The sequence below is a fragment of the Glycine max genome, chromosome 5 (genome assembly GCF_000004515.6).
Source record: "Glycine max cultivar Williams 82 chromosome 5, Glycine_max_v4.0, whole genome shotgun sequence".
Taxonomy (NCBI): domain Eukaryota; kingdom Viridiplantae; phylum Streptophyta; class Magnoliopsida; order Fabales; family Fabaceae; genus Glycine; species Glycine max.
In genome coordinates this window covers 42,148,791-42,174,742 of record NC_038241.2, presented here as the reverse complement: position 1 = coordinate 42,174,742, position 25,952 = coordinate 42,148,791, and the positions used below count along the sequence as shown (strand labels likewise).

Genomic DNA, 25,952 nt, shown 5'->3' with positions numbered 1-25,952 from the left:
TTTGGTTATATTAACATTGATGGTATACTAGCTAGGTTTTGTGATATCTGAATGCAATGATACATATATGATACATATATTGCCAAAACGAGAAAAAGAAAACAGATAATATACTATAGGTCGTCCTTCTAAATACAATCCCATCTAAAACTTTCTTTCTTGCACATAATCCAATGCTAAAAATTTTATTAAAAAATTATATGGAAATTGATTTAACTATATTGTTCTGCCTGTTGTAATGCACACAGAAGTTTTAGAGTTAAAAAGATAAATGGCGCAACTGCATCATGCTTCTGGTTTTTTTGGTTACTTGTTATAGTATACTACTTGTTTAAATTATTTTTCAAAAAATATTAATAGATGTGTAATTCTTCTGGGTATATGGATAGGAGTAGAGGGAATAATATTTGTAGGGTTACATTGATTATACTCTACTAATACTTTAAATAGCATTGTTTCAAAAGAAACTGTCCAAAGCATAAAGATACAAAAGAAGAAACCTACTGAAGCATGATTGAGTGCTACAAGTACAAAATCCAGTTAAAAAACTTCGTATTTTTTTCAATTACATCTGCTTTATTTTTCAACATATCAATAATTTCTTATTGATCATTCAAAGAAAGTTACTATTCCTAATTTTGCACGACTCAGGTGGAATTTTCCAGAAGGATTTGTTTTGTTTGAAAAAGTATTTAATATTATTGACCTTATGCGATAAAGCTTTAGTCAAGAAGAAGATCAATAATGAGCAATTAATATGGACCTTACCAGCGACAATGGAAGGGAAAGAAGGGAAGATAAATAAAAAGAAGAAAAAGACCTTTCCATAGATAAAGCTTTGGTGCTTCGATATTGTCCTGGCATCACATTGACATGGGCCGTAAAACAAGGATATCCGATGAAATGTGGAGTTCAGCCCTTCACATATACATTCCTAGCTAATGGTTAATGTGAACCTGCCACCACCACTACAGATAATGCTAACCTGTCTATCTTTTGCATAAATCAGAAATCTCCACCTTTTGATGATTTCTGGAGGAAATTAAGGTGATTTCAAATATAGGGATTTTTATCTTTTAATGAGTGAAGTCGATAGGAAGAGTTAAATGTGGAGTTATGAAGTTTAAATGTTGGAGAATACGGAAATCAATCTCTAGGTACAAATAATTAGACCAGTTATTAATGCGATGAAAACTGTAACTGTAGTGTTTCCTATAGTTTCTCTAAAAAATTAAACTTCCAAACTAAATCTAAAACATATAACTAAAATTTTTTACTTTCATTTTCATCTCAACCTAGCTTTCTTTTCTTTTATCTCTCATTCTTAATTTCCTAGCTATTATATTATTTAGTATTATATCTATGACTTTCTTCTTCGCATATACCTTTCTTTCTCCAAAGGTGTCAACACTGTCGACACCCCGAAGTATATATCAAAAGATCATCACTTTTCTTAAATGCTTTTTTTTTCTTTTTCCATCTTTAGATCAAATTAGCCCTTAAAAATGTAAGATATATTAGACCCATACACAGGACTAATACCAAGAATCACGCCCTAAGCAACCTCTTGGTTATACAACTTCTGAGCAAATATCCTTATTATTAGTTAGTCATAGATAGGATTTGAGGAGTCGCAGTAGTTGCACCTCTTGGATTTGAGTGGTACTATGTAAGGAGGATAGTCCTCCATCATCTAATACACGTACGCATTAGTTCCAAATATCTCTACCGATTTCACTATATGAAGTAAAGAAACCAGCTTTGAGCAGAGTTCGTTCGTCGGGGGAATCCAAACCTTTGCTAACAAGTGAGTATCGGGTCTTACTTGTTGAACATTAATTCAAAGGGAAGAGAACAGTCGCTGGTGAAAGTGGAATCTTGGATGAAGTCTTTGAGAAATTCTCCAAGACATGTCTAGAACTCTAGGTGATGCTCAATTCCATGACTGCAAGAATTGGGATAGAAACTAAATGGTTGATTTATTCTTTTTTAATTATATGTGGCATGTTATATTGTTATGATTGCATTGTCCTTTATGCAGGGATGCTATAATGGATCAACTCAGTTAAACCAATTTTGACATTGAATTAAAAATCTCAACTTAACTCAACCCAATCTTGGTGAGCTACGAATTGAGGTGGCCTGCCAAAATTAAAAAAAAAAAAGTTAAAGAAAAATAGATGACTCATAATTAAGTTGACTCGCTAAATAAATAAATAAAATATAAATTATCCACATATAAGCAGATTATCACAATCACAAGAATGTTATCCTATTAAAGTTCCTTTTTACAAATATTTTCTATAAGCTGTCTTCATAAATTGAATACATGTAATGTAGGCAAAACTACGTGATGAAATCTATTAGTCCACAAAACAATATCTAACTACGCAATTCGTGAAAACCTCCAACCAAAAAATAAATCCCAACCTAACGAATTAATACAACTCGCTCTTGACATGTCTAATTAATAAGTTATGTAGGTAGAATTATGTGAGTTGAAGGGATGAACTATATAATCCAACTCGTTTTGACATATTAAATGAGTTGTATCGAGTTTAATTGGCATCCTTATCTTCATGCTTTATTGGGTTTTATGAGCCCGTCATTTAGACTTGGATTGGTGTGTATACTTTACTGTATTTCTTATTACCCAATTGACGTTTTGGAGCATACAAATTAATTACAAATGTCTGATTAACTTGCCGAGGAAATAGTCAAATCATGTGTTGCCCAAAGCTTTTCTGAACACATCAGTAAGTTGAGCATAGGTTGGCACATATAGTTTGGAATGATACTGCCTCTCAAAATTTCATCATGCACAAATTAAAGTGAAAATCAACTTCAATGCTCTTCGAACATTCATGAAAAAGTAGATTAACATTAATGTGTAAGGCAACCTGACCGTCACAACAAAACTTCATAGATAGGTCGTCTGCAATGATTGATACCATGACGTTTTAACAATTCTTTTAACCATTTTATCACAGCACTACAAATAACCATGGAGCAATATTTTGCTTTGTCAAAAGAATTACGAGACACCATATATGTTGGTATATCCTAGTTTTTCAAGAGATGGTCAAATTGTCAAGTTGAACAAACCAAGTAGCATGAGTTCGCCTAGTTGAGGAAAACCTTACCCAATCAGCACACAACAATATATCTGTTCTCCAGGGTTCCTTTTCAACACACAATGCGAAGAGCAGCATCCCAATGCTCTTGTCATGGATTGGGTAATATAAGAACATACATAAAATATGGAAGTTCAAGTCTTGCACCAAATATAAAAGCAATCTTCCCTATAAATCGACATATCTCTTAGGAAGCAACATTATAGTAGCAAAAGAGAGCATAATTCTGATGGAGTGAAAAACCAATTACAAGCTTAGCTCCAAACAAACCAACCTCAGAAATAACATCTAACTCATTTGCATTGGCACAATAACATTTCAATAAGATTCTTAGTCACCTCTATTATCAAGAAATATTTTAAGACTTCCAAGTCTTTAACATAAAAACATGCACTCAAACATCGTTTGATAGTATAGATTATATCACTATTGTTCCAAAAATATATTAGGTCACCAACATAAACCAATATACTGAGTTGTAAAGCATACGTACTGCAATGAGGAGAGAGAGTAATTGGAATAATTAAGATTGTTGACAACTATACAATTTCAACGCACCCACTATATATAACTTAGTGAACCAAACATCTAGAATGATATTAAAATAAACTAAACATTTTAAAACTAGAATGAAACAAAGATGTGGAAGGAAACATTTTCAAAGGTTGGGAAGCAGATAAGTGTTGGAGTTGGTTCAGTTAATTAAGGGAATTGAAGTTTCAGAATGAGAAATGATTACTGGTAGTAAGGTTGAGAGTTGAGAGTGAATGGTAACCAAACAAATGAGGCCCAAGATGATGAATGATCCAAATAGATAATTACAGTAAAGTCAAGATAATATAATGGGCCTGGAGTGGACCAGTACGTTGTGAAGGAAAGGTCAAAGTAATCAACACACTAGAAATCATGATTGTAAAGTGGACCTACACATTGAAGTGGGTTCCGTACAGTTATGAATTTGAATGAGGCCTGTATTTATTGCCGAATTCTACGTACGGGTTGATGAACCAAACGAAAAAAGAGTGGTCCAAGCTGAAGAATAAGAATAGGAAATTTTGTTCGATAAATTAAATACTTATAATAGCAATTTTCAGCTGGGATTGGGAATCTTCTTTTAGCAGATCAGAGGGGTCACTTTTCTTAGATTACCTCTTCTGACTTCGTCTTTACCTTCACGAACCTGCATCCCTTGTTTCTTTCTTTCTATTTTTTTTTCTGCTGTCGTTTCCTTCTTGTAACTTTATTAATTTCAACACCAAAAAACAAAACATATATCTTATCCAACAACACTACATAATAATATGAGTTGGTTGCTTTAAAAAAAGTGAATATAAAAATTATGCATAAAAAATTAGATACAATAAATTCAAACTTGTTGCACCGTTCACACACGTTTAGACTAAGTTTATAAGATTAAATTTAATAAATGAATATTTTGAAGTAAATTTTATTTGTTTAAATAAATAAATAAATTCATCTTGAATTTTAGTAAATTAAAATTATGATACACTTTTTATAAATCAAAATAGTAAGTGCAGTATTACTTGCTGGCTCAGAATCAGATCATGAAACCAATAGTTGCCACTGTCGGCGTATACAGGAGTACTGTATAAATGTTTACACCCTAAAAAATAAAAAATATAAATGGATGGGTTTTTTTTATCAACGACGTCTTCTAGGATGGGCTGATTGAAACAATTGGGCCCTAACATCTGTAGATATTCCATTAAAAATTACTCATTCTATTCTACCCCTGTGATGCATACAGGTTAATTACTTTGTAATAGAAAGCTTTTCTATAAATATTTTTTAAAATTATTTAATTTTGTTTATAATAATAATAATTAAATAATTACACGTTCTTCATATATAAAATATGATAAATCAAAATGTACATATTAAAAGATAAAGTACTATATTGTTATTTTATAGTAAGAAGAATAATTATTTTTGAATTATAATTTATATTTCAAAAATATTGTATAAAATAAACAATTTAATAATTGTTAAGTAAAATAGATTATAAAAAAAAACTCATAATCTTACACACGATTTCCTTCACCGAAGAATTAGAACAAAATAAAGTCTCCAAATACATTTCCATTACTTTATCAAGCAAAGATAGAATAATTTTTTATTCAGAAGCAATGTATAATTTATAGGTCTCCCTTATTCATTTATGGATATCCTTTAATTAGAAAAAAAAAAACACCTTAACTACATATCTAAGTAGTGGTTTAGGTCTTCATACGCAATTCAATCCAATAAAAACTGAAAAAATCAATAAAAAAAAAACCAAAAAAATATTTAAAAAATCAAATTTTCTTATTGGATTTAATTTAGCTTTAAATTTGATTTTAAAATGGATTGAATCTAATTCAAATTTAACTTATATATTTTTTATTTATAAATTTATGATACTATTCATGTTTGTATTTTTATATTTTATACATTTATAAAATTATCACATAACTTAATGAAAAATATATTTAATTAACGATAGTTTTTAATAACTATTTAAGTAAACAAAAAATATAAACATAATTATCAAGCTATATAAATTTCCTTTTTTCTTTGGTATGGTGAGCATTTTCTTCACCATTTCTTTCACTCTTCCACACAAATAAATACACATATAAATTATGTGTGTACATTAATTTATTTATGTACAAACACACCAATGTACAAACAGTACACGTATACATGCAGGTGCCTCTAAGTACAATGGATGTGGGCGATTGCCTAAGGTCTTATTTTTATAGAAGAACACCAATTTTTTTAATTTAGTTTATATAAATATTAAATAATTTTTTATTTAAAAAATTATATAAAAAATGAAATAATTTTTGGTAATTTCTTTAAGTATAAAATTGCTAGAAATTAGTCAATGATGATATTTTTACATATCAAGAAATCTATCCACAGTTTTGAGAAAAACATCGACAATTTAAGAATAATGTTGAACATAAAAAATATATATTATTTTCTTGTAGTTTTATTAGTATTAATATAATTACATAAATAAAGTTCTTGAATTTTCTTTCTTTCCTTCTAATCTCTCCATCTTTGTTCTCTTTTTGGTCTCGTTATTGTCCCCCCATGTCAGACTACTTGAGTTCATAGTTACTTAGAGCACAGTCGAGTCCTGTCATTCTAATTGTACATTCTTAATGTTATTCTATTAGTATCTATGTCTTGTTCTCTCTAATTTCTTTGTCACTTTACGTTTCATTGTTGTCATAGTGAGGGATTTGGCGTTTCATGACGGCAAGAATTAAGTCGTGGATATTAAATTATTTAATTATTTTCTAATGCATGTATAACTTATAAAATAATATTAACTATTTTTTATATTATTAAATATCCTGAAAGAAATTTATCAAATTTAAAATTGTTAAAATTGTATTTGAAATCTACTATGTTACAAGGTAGATAAAATAATCTTACTTTCATTTTTATCAAAAAATGTTTTTTTTTTATAAAAACTTGATTATGAACACACTAGTAATAATTTTGCAGCAAAAAATGCAAGAAAGACAATTTAAAAGATTACGAGAATATAATGTTCTCGGTTAGCCAAAAAAAAAAAAAAAAGAAGTCTGAAAACGGATCCTGCGTATAGATATGGAGCTTGATGGGTGCTAAGCATTATCTATACCAAAGCTCATCCCCATCAAATGTTGCGAGTTATATATATACTCTATCCTCACCTGTTAAGGAAGTAAATACCATACCTATCATATTTATAGATAATTTCTTTTCATATAAATACAAGAAACATTACTCATTAGTCATTACAATCCCTATATTTTTTATATTTATTTTCATAGGTTTCATTGATGATGTAAGCAAGAGGATAGCATAGTGTTGTTTACAGACCTAAAAGAGCCTATTGTTTTTGGTTCTGTAAGGGTTAGGTACTCGTTGTATCAATTTGATTTAACAAATTATTTACAGAACTAAAAGTAGTTGCTTTGGTTGTGTAGAAAAAAAAAACGACGTTGCGAGCGGCCATCTTCTTTTAACAAATTGATTTTAATTAATTTAAAGGTCACCACTTTAACATGCAAAACTTTGATTACCAATGCAATCAAAAATGATTCTCGCGATCTTTTTGTTGGATCTAGCAGTTACAGGATGTGGGTGACACCCTCTGATATCAATTATTGATTGAACACTTTTCGTTGGATTAAAAATTAATTGTTCGAGGCTATGAAAAAAAAATTGTTCAAGGTGCAATCTTTATATTTAAGTCCATTTGCATGCACTGCCATGTTATATTTAAGTTTTACCCCCCACATGTATTTTTTTACCGGAGGTAATTATGATTGAAGTTTTTTTCCTTTTAAATATTTAATGCAGTTACAGATAAGGACTTAAATTCAAAACTATCATTAAATTAGAAAAATTGCATATCAGCTAATAATTCAGGCGCTATTAATTGTTTGGATCCTTAATTTTAAGGTACATACAAAATTGTGGCCTTTAATGTTGGACTTCAAGTTGAGTGATTATCGTCAAATCTAGAGAGTAAATTGAAGATAATTTTTAAATTTAAAGTTTATATTCATCGGTTTAATATTTTTTTCTGAACTATCGGTTTGATAATGTTAATTACAAACAAAATGGACTGGTGATGTAAATTTCAAAGATCAGATAGACTGATAAATTTTATAAAAAAAAAAAAATCATATAGACTGACAATTGAAATGCAAGGCCTAAATTTATTCTTATTAATAAGGATAAACTATATTTATTGTTCCTAAACTTTTTGATACTTATAGTTTTAGTCCCTAAGGAAAGCTACGATATTTTTGGTTGCAGCCTTAACCAAAAGAAGCGAAACAGAGGAAGGCATTGCAGCTAATTAAAGTGCTCTCTCGCTTTGTGGGCATTGGGGTACTGTAGGAAGGGTCACATAGTACAGTGACTGGACACTGAGTGGAGAAAAGGAAGCAAAGCAAAATGGTTCCCAAAAGATACTGAACCAAGCATTATTATTTTCCGACACATCAAGTGAAATTCATCTTTAGCCTCTCAATTTCCCACCCACTGATTAATATTTGTATATGCTCACACCATTCTTATACAGCTCACTTCCTCAATCAGGCCCATCGATATCCAACTATTGCTAAGTAAATCTATATGATTAATATTGTCTCCCTCCTATTTCTCTTGATTTTCTTCTCTATAATATTAGGCGTAAATATTCTTTTGTACTTAACGGAATTCTAATGAAATAATTCATATGTTATTAATAAATTGAAAATAATAAAAAATACTTTAATCCTGATCAGTAACCAAATAAGGAATTATTTAATACTAGGTAGTATTTTAGTAGGAAGAAGAGAAGCGAGATACAGTACGTAGAGTAGGATTTTTTTGAGAGTACAAAAAGAGGGGTGTGGACTGTGTGAAAAATAAATTATGAAATTCCCCAAGGCTTTAATAAAGTGAATTATTGGGCAATGCCCATACTGTTGTGTTGAGGGCCCCCCTGCCTCATTTCGTTGGATAGACGCGCATGTCCCTTGTAGGGGCTCTAAATTACTGCTCATCACCTCACTTTCATTTTCCCAGTTGGATAATTAAATTAAATGTATAATAGTAATTAATGTATATGCATGTGTGTTAGCTAGCTTTAATTAGGGTTTTAGTCACACCTTCCTTCATATTGCAAGATAAATACAGCTAATTAATTAATTTGTTGAAGAGTAATTTTGACCACCATATAATTTATAATATATATACTAGCTAGTTTATAAAATGACTCTGGGTGATTATGCAAGTGTTGGAATAGAAAACATTATCTATATATATGCATGGGATATTTTGGATGTGGGCGTTTACTTAGAAATAGTAGGTAGATGTGTGGGTATGTTTGTTGAGATAAGATAGAAATGCATGTGTATGTCTGTATCCAAGTAGGACTATAGTAGTCATTGCAAAATGAAAAGGAGTGAGTGAGTAGGCCTGGTTTGGTTATATATTTGGAGAGAGAGAGAGAGAGAGAGAATAAAAATGGAAGGAGGATCAGGTGGCGAGAGGAACAGTAGTGTATACCGAGAGTGCTTGAGAAATCATGCAGCCAGCCTAGGAAGCTACGCCACGGACGGGTGCGGCGAGTACACGGTGGACGGCGCGGGGGGACTACAATGCGCCGCGTGCGGGTGCCACCGCAACTTCCACCGGAAAGTGAAGTACCTGGCGGCGGCTGAAAGCCCTCCCACGGAGTATGGGGGCAGCAACAGCAAGAAGCGGTTCAGGTCTAAGTTCACGGAAGATCAAAAGGAGAAGATGCTAGGGTTTGCGGAGAAGCTTGGTTGGAAGCTTCAGAGGAGGGATCTTGATGATGAGATAGAGAGGTTTTGCCGAAGCGTTGGGGTGAGTAGGCAAGTCTTCAAAGTTTGGATGCATAACCATAAGAACTCTTCCTCCTCCTCTTCTACCGCCGCCAATGTCTCCTCCCTCACCCAGTAATTCACTCTCTCCTCTTGTAATTGTTTCTCATTAATTATCACTTTCATCTTTTTAGATTGACTAGTTTACTTCAATATTGTAAGAAGTCAATGAAATCACTTAATTGTCAGGATTATGTATGCTATCACTATCTATTTATAACCTATAAAGTTTCTGAACCTCAAATACTTTCAATTAAGTTAATCTTTTTCTGATATATCATATTGAGTTCAATATTTCAATTCTTCATTTCCCTCTCAATCACTTACACTCACATTAATTTCTATTCTTTTCAACTTCTCTTATAAATAAATTAAACAACAACAACAATTATATTTAAACAAAATTATCAACACATATATATTAGTTTATTAATTTTGCTAGGGACCAATGAGAAAGATTTGAACCTTGACATTTCTCTCCCTTGTAAGTTTTCCCTTATTAATTTTTCCCGTTAATTAACAAATTCCTTTTAACAAGTTAAGCTTATAAATTATATATAACTTCTATTAATTAGTTTTTATACAACAAATAACTATTAGTTACTCTTATGTAATTACATGTAATATAGTTACTATGAACAATTCTTATTTCATCAATAAATATTGTCACAAACACTAATTAGTTTCTTTTAATAATATTTACAACATTTTTATTCTTAATTACAAAATTTTCACACATTTTCAAATATTTATTAAATTATTAATTTTATTTTTTAATAAACCTAAATATATTACATTTTTAATGTTTCAAATTGATAAAAGGAAAGACTAAAAGTTCAATTTTTGGTTCCTTTGTTTTTTTCAATCTGTAAATTTTGTTTCCACTATTAAAATATAAAGATATTTAGTTATCAATTTTAAAAATCAAATTTAGTCATATTTTGACCGTTAAGTTTTCAGCATTGACGATACCTTAAATGATATGTCAATATAGAAATTGTATTTTGAATTTATTTAATATGGAATAAAATTATGGATTGAAAAAAATTGTAGATGAAAATTATATTTTAGTCAAAAGAAAACGAGTCATTAAAAATGAGTCAACTTTATCAAAACCAGCGCGTCAGTCAAAAGCTGCTTTAAATTGGGCTCTATAGTCCTCCAAAAAGCAGTGCCAGTGTCAAGTATAAAATTGAACCATGAAAATGAAACTGAATTCATGCTTAATTACTTTGTTGAAGTAATTAACATCATTATCTGAGAAACCGAAGTCTGACTTAGGTGGAACTAATCACATAGCTAGGCTTAACTATTTGACGAAAAGCTGTAAAAAAAAAAAAAAAACTATTTGACGGAAAGAAAAAAACATCAATAACAAAAAAGAAGCTTATTAACCCCCACTAAAAGCACTTCATAACAAATAACCTTATTTTTTTATACCTTAAATGTTATATCTAGTATGGTTTTTATTAGTTGGCAATCTAACAATTTTTGTATAGATAGAAACTAAACTCAAACAGAAAGAGTTTTTTGTGTTTGCCTCAGTCAATATTTTTATCTCCACTGTTTATTCCAAAAACCAACCAAACATTGTTCTATATCTTGTTTGATATTTCAAAAGGTTAAATTTTCTATTTATTAAATATAGAAAATCCTTTAAAATTAATTTAGTGCTTATATATCCTAAAAAAACTAGATATTTTATTTAATTAGTCTATTTTGACCCAGTCTAATATAGTCTTAGAAACTCTATTTTTTTCCCATTATAAATATCCTTACTTGAAATGAATTTTGAGAACTCTCTCCCACATCTTTTCTCTTTGCCTTTTCTCTCTAGGAGTTCTTCGGTTAATTATTTACACTAAAGAGAATATTAATTTTATTGCTCCAATTATTTCATAGATTATCTTGTTGTATCACAGGAGACTTACGCATCATATACTTAATTTCTTAAGAATAACTAGTGATAATGTCACATCTCAAACTAATTTTGTTCGTGATCAAATAATCTCTTAAGTTGGAAATGAATCATAGTTCATGATAGATCAATTCAAAATGGATCATGATTCATGTTTAATTGTGATTATGGGTAGTAAGGACAATAAGCGCAACCTAGAGAGTCCTATAAGTTAGCATTCTTTGAATTGGGAACAGTACCATTTCTTTCCTCCAAATATATTTAATAAAAAAAAGGTGACCAAACATTTAAGGTTGTTGTACCAATCAAGGGAAATAGAGGTCAAGGGATTTTACTTGCTGAAAATTAAATTCTACTCTTTGATTGGATTAGAATATTGCAAATAATTACCACAAATCTGTTTCAAAAACTATTTATTAACTAACATGAGGTAATTTTTGTCATGTGACAAATCTTTTAAAAAAATTGCCATGTTAGTTATACACGTGTGTAATGTGGTATACTTTACATGTGAGTAATGCTGCGCTAGTCTACAAGTGATTAAAATAGAAGGGAAACTTTTTCTATCCTATTTTATTTAGAGACTAGCTAGCTTATACGTAAAATAAAATTAAATTTGGGTTCAAGCTTAATTTAATTTGGGTATGTGTTAAAACATTTTTTTCAACATGTTTACAATTAATTTTTTAAAAGATTGTTATTAGCCATGTTCCTATTTCAGCCTTTGCCCCTTGTGAAACCAGTTAATCATTATATAGATCTCTGATTCTCTCCTAGTCTCCTTATATTAAATATTATAGGAATGCAATGTTTACGCAAATCCAGAAAGAATTGAAGTAGTTATTCGTGTAACTTATGCTGTCACACCAAGTGGAACATGAGATGATCTTGTCTGTACAAGAGGCAATGAAATTAATCAGATGAAATTTAAGCCCCTAACTAGAACCCCCGAGACAAGACCATGGTTTAGGTGACACCACCCTGCATGTTGCCAATATTCAGGTGCTGCAATCCCAATTAGGGACACAAGAAAAGACATCACATGTGCTCCTAAGTAATTGTTATCTAACTTACAGGCTACAGCGCATTGAACCCTATCCAAATATAAATGGCGTTTATGGAAATTAAGAGGGTGGACTCAATCTATAACTTTCAAACGGTTAAATTGCTAAAATTAAATTCTTCTGATCATTATTGAAAATTATTCCTTAGAGGAGAAATTGAAAATACAATCAACATTCTGTTTTTAAGTATTTATTTTTAGGTGAAGTGATAGATTGAGGATATGGTCCCTAGCTATATCTAATGAATGAAAATCAGAAGATGGAGGGGCGCACATGTTTAAAGAGACGACACTATGATAACACATGCAATAGATTCTTTGCAGGGCATGCCTTATTCAGCTGGGGGATGACGGATGAGATAGAGGGAAGGTTAAATAGTAATACATGCACGAATTCATTCGATCACAACCCTTTAAAATCTACAATATTAACTGAAAATTGGAAAAGGACGTATCTATCACGATGATTACTTTTGCTAGTGCTAGCTCAAAATTGGAAACAACAACTTCATTGCATTGCGAATTCCGTGAATCAATCGTATAATAATATTCCCAACAATAAGTGTGAGGCTACAATTCTTAGATCATTTTGTAATTTATTTATTTATTTTACACTATTGACATTTTTGTATCAACCCAAGGTATTATATATGTTTAGTGTTAATGATTCAATTTTTTGTTATCTGGAAGAAGAGCAATTGCGCAACCACATATATATTTTGCATCTCGATCACTCCGACGTACTCATCCATATCCACTTCTTGAATAGTCATGCATGCTCATTACACGTCCAAGCTTCATGATTTAAAAACACAACCCGCTGACAGTTAGAAAAGAAAGGTGAAACCTGGAAATTATTTTGAGAAACAGTAAAAATACCAACACATAGCAGTGGCACGTCCAAATTTAATCAAAACCTAATCTAAAACAATGTTATCTGTTTGGGTGACAAGTAAGGACTCTTTATTTGGATCAAAAAGCAAAGAGAAAAAAAAGGAGAAATTTTAATGAAAGTAAAAAAAAATGATAGAAGCCTCCAAATATTAGAGGAGGTAAACAGATTCGACTGCTTATTTTTTCTTCTTCTCTCCATTTTCTTTTCCCGATCAAGCATTACAAAATGTTGTTTTTTTAAAATATTTTTTAAAGAAAATATAAAATAAATAAGAATAGTATAGGAATTACAATATAGCTCTTTCCGTTCCATTCTTTTCCCAAACAATGAAATGAATTATTTTTTTTCCATTCCATTATGAAATATCCAAACAATAGAGTGGCATTTTTATTTATTTCATTCCAATCTATTATGCTCTATTATAATATATTCTAATTCATTCCGCTTCATGTTTTACTACCAATTCAAACGTAGTCTAAGGCACTCAACGACACTCCTCGCAATGCATGGGCTTGCGAAGTTTTAACAAAATTAAAGCTGCTTAAGACCGCGGACTATGAAATTTCTTAAAAAAGGAAAGAAAGGACCGACTATGAAGTCATCGGGGAAAAAAACTAAAACTCAATACAGAAAAATCCACGGGAGACACTAATGAAATAGATAGTATATTAAAAAAAAAGTCACATAAGAAATAACATGTTTAGAACTTCGATATGTAACCGAGCCAAATGATATAAAACTTTGTTGTTATAATTTAAACAGAGCAAGCACTGGCCCACTTGTTGGTTGGCACAAATGCTAAACTTAAAATAAGTGATGGCTTAGTAATCATCACAAAGAAAATGGTACATACTTTCTATGGACAAAGTTGACAAAGGAAAAAAAACCTAATTGAAGGTAAATACTTACTGCGCTCCTTGGATAACTACTGGATCGGAGAAAAGAGTAATAAATCTGATCCTAACTATAAAAGAAGCTGATATATGGTCTTAGAATTTGAAGATAAAAGAATGCCTCGATTTATGTAGCTTCAGCTTGAAATTTCTTTCCTCTACAAAGAGGCAGATATTATCCACCCAGACAAGGTGCTTCTTCAATTTTCAAATGGTTGAAAAATTTCATGATATTTTCACTGACGCCACGACTTATATTCATACTCTACTGTTCAGCCATTGAATTATATCCTGTGTGATAGCATCTCGTTCGGGTTCAAAGAGCAGGTCATGTAAGAACCCATCGTATAGTTTCATAGTTTTATCAGTTGAGGAGGCTTCTACATATAATTTTTGAGAAGCAACGGGATCAGTTACGGAATCAGCAGTGCCATGGAGAACAAAAAATGGAACTCTCAATTTTCTCAGATTTTGCTGCAAGTAGCTTGTAATTTTGAGAATCTCATAACCAGTACGTACTCTAAGAGGTCCAGTATATACTAATGGATCAGAATATTTAGCAATTAGCGCCTCTGGGTCTCTAGACACTGGCGATCCCTTCTTATATGCAGAACTACATTGATACGTTGGCAGCAAAAATGAAGCTATAGGAGCAAGTACCTGAAAACAATGAAGATGTCAACAACAGGTACCTTCTACAATCATTCAGATAGATAAACTGGACGCAATCATTACATAAGAGTATGCTCACCAGCAAAATTGGATGAGAAGGGGAAACACCAACTGCTGGTGATGTCAATACAGCACCAGCTATGCGAGATTCAACCTTTGGGTCAAGCAGAGCCTAAAATGAAGATAGAAATCAATTAATACTTGTTCAGCTTTTCCGTTTACTAGTTATTTTGTAAAAAAAGCATTACCTTAAGAGTAATGGCCGCTCCTGTTGAGTGTCCAAAGCAGAAACATGGAAGCCCAGGATTTTCATTCAGAACCTTCTCCAAAAATATTTTCTGTTTATCAAAATGGGAAAATTCTTTATCAATCAGATAATCAATTCTTAAAATATTAGTCCTACCAACTGTGCCTGTCACAACAGCATTAATCTAGACATTGTCGAAACTTTTGTAGAACACAGTTTGGAAACATACCATATCAGAAACAGCATCATCAAGAGAATGGACATAACCATGTAACCCATCACTTCCACCGTGGCCTAGGTGTAAAAAGAACAGAGTTGAGAAAAAGATTTTAAAAAAGATCCCCAAAAGAATTTATATATATTAGAGAATGGGGTGGTAATAAATAATAAGGAGGAATCAATTTAATATTGCGTAATGCTGCAAATTTGAAGGATGCAGGATGGCGAATTTGAAGGAAAATAAAGTGACAACAGGGGAAGAAGAGTTATAGGAAAATAGAAAATAGATTGTTTATAAATTATAATGGCAGTAAAGGTTAATAATGAGGTGGTAAAAATGAGGCTTACTAACCAAGCCAATCCATCCCGTAAACCCTGAAGCCATTAGCATTGAGGTGATTTGCAAAATGAGTATATCTGCCACTGTTGGAGAATATATTGAAGAGAAGAGAAGAGAAGAGAAGAAAAGAAGAAAAGGAAGAGAATGAGAAATAGAAAGAACCTGTGCTCGTTAAGTCCATGAATAAGAAGAACAAGTCACCTGATGGAAGTGACAGGAGAGCGAGGAATCCAAGAGTGGGTAAAAAGGGTGTGACCAGGAGAGGTTGGAAAGAGAAGGTAGTCAGTGAAAGTGGTTCCATCTCCTGGTCTTGAAGGCGAAGCGCATGGTAGTCCCTTTGCGGAAGGGGAAGAGAAGGAGCAGAATCAACGTGGAAGCCTCCTTTCCCCTCAAAACCATAATAGCCAAATACAGATCAGATCAATGACAGACCAAAACATTCATTCATTCATATATAAAACATTCCAGAAGACAGCTGTGCCTCTATTCATGCTACACGTGCCTCCTATGCGGCGAAAAATATGACTTCACCCCTTGAACCAACCGTTGCCTTTCTTGTCCTTATCCCAACTTCTCTTCATTTCCTTATCTCTTCTTCTATTTGGCCAAAGTACAAAAGTGCAAATTTTCAATTAATATTCAAATATAACGATAAGTTATAAGGTTTTTCAACGACTTCTGATAATCAAATTATTAAATATTAGATTTTTTTTATACTGAAATCATAAAAAGAGAACCATTTTTACTTCTTTTATATAATTTTTATATAAAACCGTAAGATAATTCACGACTTTAAAATTCTTCATTTTCTTTTAATTAATTATTTAAAGTCTTAAAACATTATATAATTTCAAAAGACGTTCTAAATTTTTTATTTTAAATTTATTTTTAACAATTCTAAATTAGTTTTAATTTATAATTTTATTTAATATTTTTATATTATTTTTATTGAATATTTTTTATATTTTGTATATTATTTTATTTAATATATTTATATTTTTATATTTAATATAATGTTTTACTTTAACATTATAACTAAATAATAAACATTAACCCTACTATCTCACGACTTTAAAGTTGTCTCAATAAAATAATATACAAAAATATAGAAATATATTAAATAAAATGATATATAAAAATATAAATAAAATATTAAATAAAATTATAAATTAAAATTAATTTAGAGTGGTTAAAAATTAACTTAAAAATAAAAATAAAGGATAATTTTAAAGTCGTATAATATTTTATAATTTCAAAATAAATAATTAAAAAATAGATAACTTTGAAGTCATTAATTATCTTACGATTTTGTATAAAAAAAATTTAAAAAAAAGTAGAAATCATTCAATTTTTATAAATTTAGTATAAAAATATAATACAATCGTCCAGCTTTTTATGATTTCATTATAAAAATAATCTTACAATTCATCCATATTTGAAAAAATTATCCCCTCTCGTACTTTCGCCCTTCTACTTTAATATACATTGAAATTGACTCACCAAACAAGTAACGTCTATTTTACATAATTAATATACTTAAAAATATAAAAATTTATTTAAAAATAAATATACCATCAATTTAGATATTTTATTTTATGTTACTTATCTTCCTTATCATTTTTAATTTTTAATAACTTACTTAGTAACCAAATATTTTAATTGAAATTGAAAAATACATTAATTAAATAAATAAATAGTTTGGCATGAAACAAAATAATCTAAAAAATAGTATTCTAAATTCACGAATAACAAAGAAAGTAAATCAATTATTGACGGGTATTATGAAGTTAAGATTTGGATAAAGTGAAGAGATCTAAAAAAGTTGGTTTAGGAGTGGTTCCGTTTGGATGGCGACACTTGCTCCTTCCCCGAGAGACGATGCCATTCAAAGGTAAGACTTTCTTGTATTATTTTGGCACTCAAATGAATCAATTACAGGATTTGGATGTTGTCATCAACATACTTGCTCACCCAGCGTGCCTACATCCAACAAGAATACAAAACTACGTATTCCGCTGACCTTCTCAAACGCTTATCTTCTTTGGACGCGATGCTATCATCCTCATTCTAAATTTGGTCTTCATCTTGAAACAAACACCTCCGGGGATCATAAAAAGGTCTTTCTTCTCCGTCTTTATTTGTTCTTCATTCTAAAAGAAATTCAAACTACAATAACACTCCACATGTGCATCAAAGTTATATTAGGATATTTCTGAAATCTTTGGTGGATATTTCCTATACAGCCACTGCTTCTGGTCGCTGCATTCTGCTTTCAAATTTCTAGTTTAATCACTTCTACCCAATCATTTGAGGCAAGGCTCTCTAGTTACTCCCTTACGAATTTATAGATGAATGATTTTGGATCGAATGCCTGTTGGTAGTTGCAAGATTTCAATCTCAAATCAACTATGGATTGGATGTGGACTGATTTTCTGCTCTATCCATTTATTCGAATTTGCAAGTGTGTTTCACTGCCTATGTCTCTTGAGGGAAACCTTGTTCAGTTGTTTGTTTTTTATATCTGTTGGATGTAAAAATTCTACCACATTTCTTTTAGAGTGTGTTTGGATGAGGGTAAAAATTTTAAATTCTAAGAATTTTAAATATTTCAATTAAAATTCTTTTGTTTTTAAAATTTTGTGTTTGGATAAAAAAATTAAAAGTGTGGGGGTGAAAGAAAATGAATGTAAAGAGAAGAGAAGATATGGTTGATGTATTTTCAAAGAGAAGAATATTAATGCGATTATGGGGAGTCGTAGGAAAACCGGGACACAATGACGTACATCACCATATCCGACTACAGCATTCAGTCAACGACACAAGGTATGGCCCAGGCCCTTCGCACCAGGGAGCATCTCCACCGCGTGATAGGCAGCGACGGCTGCTCCCCTAACTGGGGGTGCAGTTTTACGTGTCCTCTTACGCCCGCATCCGATCGACGTAGATGATGCTTCTTGAAGAAGAGGATCATCGACGCGAGTTCAAATGATGTTTCTTGAAAAAGAGGATTATCAACGTGAGAGAAGAGTCGCGAGTTCGAGAACGAGATTTCGAGAACTTTCAGATGGAAGAGAGGATGAAGGTTATAAAGGAAATACACAAACGTTTTAGAAGGTTCTTCTATCAAGAAAAGAATTTCAATTTCTCATATTTTAGAAGGAAATTAAAATTTCACATTTTTAGTTATTTAAAATTCTGTTTTAAAATTCTAAAAATTTAAATTCTTTATAAAAAAAATATCCAAACAATAAATTTTAGATCAAAAAAATTTAAATTCTCTGATAAACAGTTAAAATTTTCTATCCAAACGCACTCTTAATCTCAGTGCTAATCACATCTGAGTTCCTTCCAAGATATTCAAAGAATAAGTGTTACTAAAATATTTTGTGAAAAACCTTTGATTCAGATTTTGCTTGCATATGTAACCACACCACGTCATGAAGGCCCTGAGGTAAATAGAGAGATGGCTGAGAAGGATACAAAAGTTCTCTACAAAGCAGGGGAGAAGAGACTGGGAACCGATGAGAAGACTTTTGTGCAAATATTCAGTGAAAGGAGTGCGGCACATTTGGCTGCTATAACTTCTTATTACCATAGCATGTATGGACACTCGTTGAAAAAGGTATCTTTACCACTTTTATTTCCTTCCAAGGTCCTTTTCTGCTGCTTATCCTTGCTGAATTTATATCCAGGCAGTAAAGAAGGAAACATCAGGAAATTTTGCTCTTGCACTTCTGACAATAGTTCAATGTGCTGAGAACCCTGCAAAATATTTTGCCAAGGTATTCCCCTTGCCTTGAATTTTGTGTAATTGCTTCTTGTAATGCCATTATACTTGGATGGAGATCAGAATGTTTTCATTCAATGATAACTACTCATCTTGTAAGAAACAAGGGTGATGGGTGAGAATCAAGTGATAAGTGCTGCAAGATAAGATGATTATGTTAGACTTATTGTTCAAATAATTTTCATTGAAGGATCTGTTAGCAACATTAGCACTGAGTTATTGAAACAAATGGATTATATAGTTGAAAATGTTAGAAACTTGATAAAGATGATCATTTAATACGTATCTTCATGGAGTACATACATGTAGGCTTTCGCAACATTAGCACTGAGTTCTTGAAACAAATGGATTATATAGTTGAAAATGTTAGAAACTTGATGAAGATGATCATTTAATACGTATCTTCATGGAGTACATACATGTAGGCTTTAGCAGGCTCAGGAGCCTCTCAAGGGTAAAAATCACTGCAGAGGGTGCAGTGTTTGATACTTTGAGGAGAAGGCTGACATTGATTGAATTAGGCGGCAGGGATCCCTTATAGTGATTTTTATGCTGCAGAGGATCCTTACCCCATTTAGCATGACTTATTAATGTAAATATGCATCAAGTAATTCTTCTTTCTGTAATATCTTGTGCCAATTTTGTAGTAGTTGGTTCTGTAAGCATAAAGTGAACCTTTTAAAATTTCTCATAAATCTGTGTTTTCAATTCATCTTTGGCACCGTGTAGGTCTTACGCAAGGCAATGAAAGGTTTGGGAACTGATGACACAAAACTTATAAGGGTGATATTAACAAGGGCTGAGATTGATTTACAGTATATCAAAGCTGAATATTTAAAGAAATAAAAGAAGACGCTTAACGATGTAGTTCACTTAGAAACATCCGGCCACGACAGAGCTTTTCTTCTCTCACTCTTAGGTCCCAACCAGTAGTAAAAAATGCCCAACGATGTTCTGTGTGGAATAAATTCAGCGTATGATGTTGAATACATGAACAGTACCAATATTTTCTGTATTGATATTGTAAATTAGGTAGTGCGTGGTGCTATGTAACTAATATGTCCACAATTTGGTTTCAGCACGTAGTATTTGATTGTCATCACAATGCACGGATTAGTTTGTGACGAGAAATATAAAGTTTACCATACTTGTGTGAGACGAGAATTATAAAGAATAATTTATTTATTTTTACCGATGATGAACTGTTTTCTTGTGAACTTGTAAATTTAGGAGTTCTCACGTATGCCTATAATCGAAAATCCTCAAGTTCTTGAAGTTTGAGCTTTCCATGGGAGTAAAGTAATTCAAGTCAGGTTGCACTACTTAACTGCCCAATAAAACTTGTCTCCAATCACTACTATAAGGTGACATGCCTTTTCAAAAACAACTCCAGACGGACATCCCTATAGGTGTTTTGAAAGTCGGCCTTATGCTCACAAGTCGATTTTGAAGCGGTTGTTTGTGTATACTGCCGAAATTTGATTTATAAAAGAAGCTGACTTAAATATTATAATCTAAAGATATACAGTAAAAATCACTTCTTATTAAATATATTGAAAGCTTCTTATAAATAGTAGATTAATCTATTTCATTTATTAAGATTCAATTTGAAAAACATTTAATTTTTAATTTAAATGCCAACAAAGTAAAACTTGATATGAGAATTAATTGAAAAATATTATATTAATCTTGAAAAGTTTATAAGATTTAGTAAATATTCTATGATAATCTTGAATTATTTTTAAAATTGAAAGTATTGAGAGAAGTTTTAAGAGAAGAAATTAATACTTCAATGAAAATACTAAATCATATAAAATATTTTCTTTTTTAAATATATGCATTCCTTATAAATATCGCTGAAAGAAAATTAATAACTTTTTTTATAAATTTTTTTTAGAGGATGTAAATTTTATTTAAGATCAAAATTGTTATGAAATAGATCGAATGAATTAGCCTATTTATCTATTTAAGGATTGGTAATTTATGTTACAAAAAATCTTTCTAAATTTATTTGCCTTAGTTCTCAAATTTTAGACACAATAATGTTGCCTTTGTCATAGTTATTCTTTATACTTACTTATTTTTATATAAATTTAAATATATATATATATATATATATATATATATATATATATATATATATATATATATATATGTTTTTTGTGTAATTTAAATTTTTATTTTTTTTAGTTTAATGGTTATATATATACTATATTATCGAGAATGAATGTCACGTGAATGTAATCATGCAATGAGAAAAAAGATGATGACAGTTCGTTGGACACTAGTGGTCAGAAATGCTAATCATACTCGATATTGCAAATGCAAAGGAGTAGTGTATTACTAATTGATCATGACTCCCAAGAGCGGAGAGGGAGAAAGGTGCAAAAGACAAATTTTCTTCACTTGTTTAATTTGAATGGTTTATAGGCTAATCCACCAATCAAATTCAATCATCAATGGAGTTGCGTTGCGTTGCGTCGAGAGCTATAATATTCTATACTGGAAGCAGAGCATCCGATCCGAATATTCTCCTAGATATGCCTTCCTCTTTAAAACTGGTTTCGAATATTCTACCCTTTCCTGCTCATTGCATGGCATGTTCGCATATATCACCAACCCAACTTGTGCCTCCCCCTAACGCAACCCATGTCAGTTTCCCAATTCAATTGCCAACACTTGCCCATCACCGTTTTTCTGTCACAACCTAATACCCCAGCCAGAACCATGCACTGCATTTTCTGATTTAAATAACCAGAAGAAGAGTTTAAGGACATATTTTGTATTATTAAGTTCCAATATTATATTACTTTTCCTTACTAATCTAATAATTGTTTTTTTCATAGTAACATTAGTTTTCAACAACTTGGTATTATATTATATTATTCAACAACCTAGGATCCATATTCATTTGAGAGATTTAAAGTTCAACAAGTAGGGGTTAGATAACACCCCACAAGTCTTTTTCTTATTGGCATGAGCCTGTCTCTCTATCCTGTGTAATCTGACGCTGTGGGTCCAATTGTCCAAATATTACTGATCTAATAATTGTTTTTTCCAGAGTGACATTAGTTTTCAACATGAAGCTTTTTTTTAAAAGTGAGAAGCTTTCGCTTGTTTTGGTGTTCCAGTTCCACTTAGAGCCATGACAGACATCTCCAAGTCCCTTCTCTTTACCTTTACCATCATCATCAGCTTTGGCTTGTGCATTCTTTATGCATCTGCAGAACTCCAGAGATTTGCACACTCTTCCAAACATGATGGTGCTCTTAGCTTCTTGGTGCTTGGTGACTGGGGAAGAAGAGGTGCTTACAACCAATCACTAGTTGCTTTCCAGGTTTGCTTTTATGTTTGTGTGATTCATGCAAATATGTGTGAAAACTGAAAACTTGTATTCCGGCACATTAATTAATGTTAGATTATTTTTTATGTTCTAGATAGAATTTCGTTTATAGCATCTAGTTGCTCCTCGTTGTAGTTATTATCCTCTTCTTTTATGGTGAAAAAATGAACTTTTCAGATGGGAAAGGTTGGAGAGAAGCTTGATATCGACTTTGTAGTTTCCACTGGAGACAACTTCTATGACAATGGACTGACTAGTGACCATGACAACGCGTTTCAAGAATCATTCACTAAAATTTACACAGCAAAAAGCTTGCAAAATCAGTGGTACAGCGGTAATTTCCTAAACATGACATACAATAGTTATACATAGAGTCTAGTAGAGCTAATCATATAATGGTTGATGCAGTGTTAGGCAACCACGACTATAGGGGTGATGCAGAGGCCCAATTGAGCCCGGTCCTTAGAGAAATTGATAGCAGATGGCTTTGCTTAAGGTCCTTTATTGTAGATTCAGGTACTTTCATGCTTGTTTAATTGAGGTTTTCTTCTTCTAGCCATTGAAACCATTCCAATAATCTCATGTATTTTTTCTTTTCTTGTCCTACAGAGCTGGTTGAGATTTTCTTTGTAGACACCACTCCTTTTGTTGACGAGTACTTCACTGAACCACCGGAACACAAGTATGATTGGCGGGGCATTGGCCCACAAAAATCTTATATTTCTAACTTACTCAAGGTATGCGTAGATTATCTGAATTTGCAGATGACAGCGCTATGCTGTAAAATTCAAGTTGGGAGAGTTTTAATTATTCAGTTATCTGAAATTTTTTAAATAAATATTCCTAGTTCAATCTATAATTGCTTTTGATAGCAGAATAACCATAATTTTATTGATAAAACTAACCATTTGAACAAATTGAAATATATGAAACTGGCAAATTACCTTTGTTGGGTCCTGTTTGATGATTGATTAAAAATAGTTCTTTCATGTTACAAAAGTGAATAGGGTTATAACATTATGAATTATTATGTTTCAGGACCTAGAATTGGCACTGAGGGGATCAACAGCAAAATGGAGGATTGTTGTTGGTCACCATGCCATTAGAAGTGTTGGGCATCATGGTGATACTCAAGAACTCATAAATCGGCTTCTCCCTATCCTTCAGGTAACTAAAGGTTGAGGATGAAGAACGGGAGATGATCATGGCCTCTCTTTCCTAGTTCCTCTACCTAACTCTTCTGATTTTATTTTACTTTCAAATTTTAGGCAAATAACGTTCACTTTTACATGAACGGGCATGATCATTGTCTTGAGCACATTAGTGACACGGAGAGGTAAAATTAAATGAATTCATGCAAATTTTTACATGCAACGAAGCCAAAATAATATACTTATCTGACGGAGGAACTTGTTTGCAGCCCCATTCAGTTCCTGACTAGCGGGGCAGGGTCAAAGGCTTGGAGAGGAGACATTGAAGGAATGAACCGAAGAGGCGTAAATTTCTTCTATGATGGACAAGGCTTCATGTCAGTGAAATTGACTCAGACGGATGCCACCATTGAGTTCTATGATGTTTTTGGCAACGTTTTGCACAGATTGACTTCTTCAAAACAGCTACATTCTTCCATGTAAAGTTTAGAGCTAGATACTAGACATTGAGATTAAATAGACCAATCCAAATTGGTTGATGAAATTTCAAACTAATCCTTGATGTCATGCTTGAGTATGTACGAGAAATGAAAATATGAATGAAGGATTCTTCACTGTGATTCATTCACCGCAGTGATGAATTGCTGTTTAACTTCTGTCTTCTAAATTTAAGATGCAAGAGCAGTAATTGTACTTATTTTCACTCCGCCTGCCTTAGTTTGGAAAACATTGTGTTTTAAAAGGTTTTGATTTCAACATCACCGAATCAATAATTTAATATTTGAATTATTTTCAGGAATATGTGGTATATAAACTTTGTTAAAATCTATAAATAGATATCCAACATTTCTGACTGTCCTGAATCCTCATGGTTTTGTGCATAAGAATGTGATGCCGTGGATATGTAAGGATGGCCAAATGGAAGTATACATTTCTGATAACCAATATCCATTGGTATCTTATATACACCAGCAGATCATACTTAACACCCGGAAGAGATCACAGATACAAAAAGGGGATATGGGAATATAGCTAAGGTCTAAAAGAGGATTCATGAACTGAAGTGTCGAGTGTGACCTCTTTGTTCATTGAATCATAATCATTCAGTCTAAGCAAGCCGCTTAGCGCAAGAAGTCACATTGAAAGATAGTTGTCACGAGGCGCACATCCTGTGCTTAACATGCAGTCACTTGATCCAGTTGTGCAAGCGCGCTCAGCTCAAGTGTCGCGTTATGCGCACAAGAAAGTTTTGATTGACCAATCAATTGGTGAAACATATAAAAAGAAAAGGGAAACATTTGTTTCCTTAGCAACGAAGAAAACCAAGAAGTAGATGAACAAAGAAACAAAGGAAAGTAAAGAAGTCAGTGTAAGGAAAATCTATTTCCAGAGCTTTGGTCAATCCATTTGTCTTTCATTTCATTTCCTTTCATCCCCACTCTTATATTTGTAAGTCTCTCATGACAACAAGAGGCTAAAATCACCGTTGTTGGGAGCTCTGCAAACTAAACTCTCTTTGATGTAATGATTTTAAATTATCTTTTAATATAATGTTGTTATTATTATTCATCCTTGTGCTTATTCACTTACTTATGGTTTGATCATCCATCTTTATGATCTTTATGTAACGTTTTAGGATTAAATATTGAAAAATGGTTGTATGCTAAGAAGTTGAAAAGAATATCTAAAGTGGGTCATATCTAGGGGATAGAGTGATCTTTTTTAGCCTGTTCATGTATCTCTGCTCTTTATCCAGATCATTTAATGATCAATCACCAAGGGATTAGGAACTATATTAAGTGATTTAAATTCTTTGACTCAAAGGATCTAGGTTAGAATAAACTAGTAGAAGCAAGTAATAATTATATTAATGTTAAAAGAGAAAAATT

At 31.7% G+C, this 25,952-nt stretch overlaps 4 protein-coding genes across 8 annotated transcripts; 3 read left to right on the top strand and 1 right to left on the bottom strand.

Moving 5' to 3' along the window:
- The first annotated feature begins 8,965 nt into the window (after positions 1-8,965).
- LOC100815758 (zinc-finger homeodomain protein 8) lies at positions 8,966-9,810 on the top strand. Its single transcript, XM_003525128.5, has one exon. The coding sequence runs from the start codon at positions 9,156-9,158 to the stop codon at positions 9,612-9,614; it is 459 nt and encodes a 152-aa protein (XP_003525176.1). The 5' UTR covers positions 8,966-9,155; the 3' UTR covers positions 9,615-9,810.
- A 4,330-nt stretch (positions 9,811-14,140) lies between these two features.
- LOC102662934 (caffeoylshikimate esterase) lies at positions 14,141-16,214 on the bottom strand. Of its 4 annotated transcripts, none has more exons than XM_026128541.2 (6): positions 15,984-16,213; positions 15,795-15,865; positions 15,453-15,517; positions 15,225-15,314; positions 15,056-15,148; positions 14,141-14,964 (listed from the first exon to the last, which is right to left on the bottom strand). In XM_026128541.2, exons 2-6 carry the CDS (start codon positions 15,805-15,807, stop codon positions 14,563-14,565), a joined length of 663 nt encoding a protein of 220 aa, XP_025984326.1. In that variant the 5' UTR covers positions 15,808-15,865; positions 15,984-16,213; the 3' UTR covers positions 14,141-14,562. The 4 variants fall into 4 exon arrangements, with proteins under 4 accessions (XP_025984326.1, XP_040871710.1, XP_040871711.1 ...); XM_041015776.1 differs by having other exon boundaries at positions 15,945-16,087; XM_041015777.1 differs by having other exon boundaries at positions 15,795-15,817; positions 15,945-16,064.
- A 1,354-nt stretch (positions 16,215-17,568) lies between these two features.
- On the top strand, positions 17,569-20,725 carry LOC100816812 (annexin D5). Of its 2 annotated transcripts, XM_041015778.1 has the most exons (6): positions 17,569-17,673; positions 17,758-17,899; positions 18,026-18,094; positions 19,189-19,404; positions 19,475-19,564; positions 20,299-20,725. In XM_041015778.1, the coding sequence occupies exons 1-6, from the start codon at positions 17,630-17,632 to the stop codon at positions 20,413-20,415; spliced, it is 678 nt and encodes a 225-aa protein (XP_040871712.1). In that variant the 5' UTR covers positions 17,569-17,629; the 3' UTR covers positions 20,416-20,725. The 2 variants fall into 2 exon arrangements, with proteins under 2 accessions (XP_040871712.1, XP_040871713.1); XM_041015779.1 differs by lacking the exon at positions 18,026-18,094.
- Positions 20,726-22,651: 1,926 nt separating this feature from the next.
- On the top strand, positions 22,652-24,762 carry LOC100816294 (purple acid phosphatase 17-like). Its single transcript, NM_001255621.3, has 7 exons — positions 22,652-22,906; positions 23,090-23,246; positions 23,321-23,428; positions 23,522-23,649; positions 23,951-24,079; positions 24,181-24,248; positions 24,333-24,762. The coding sequence occupies exons 1-7, from the start codon at positions 22,715-22,717 to the stop codon at positions 24,544-24,546; spliced, it is 996 nt and encodes a 331-aa protein (NP_001242550.2). The 5' UTR covers positions 22,652-22,714; the 3' UTR covers positions 24,547-24,762.
- The last annotated feature ends 1,190 nt before the right edge of the window (positions 24,763-25,952 follow it).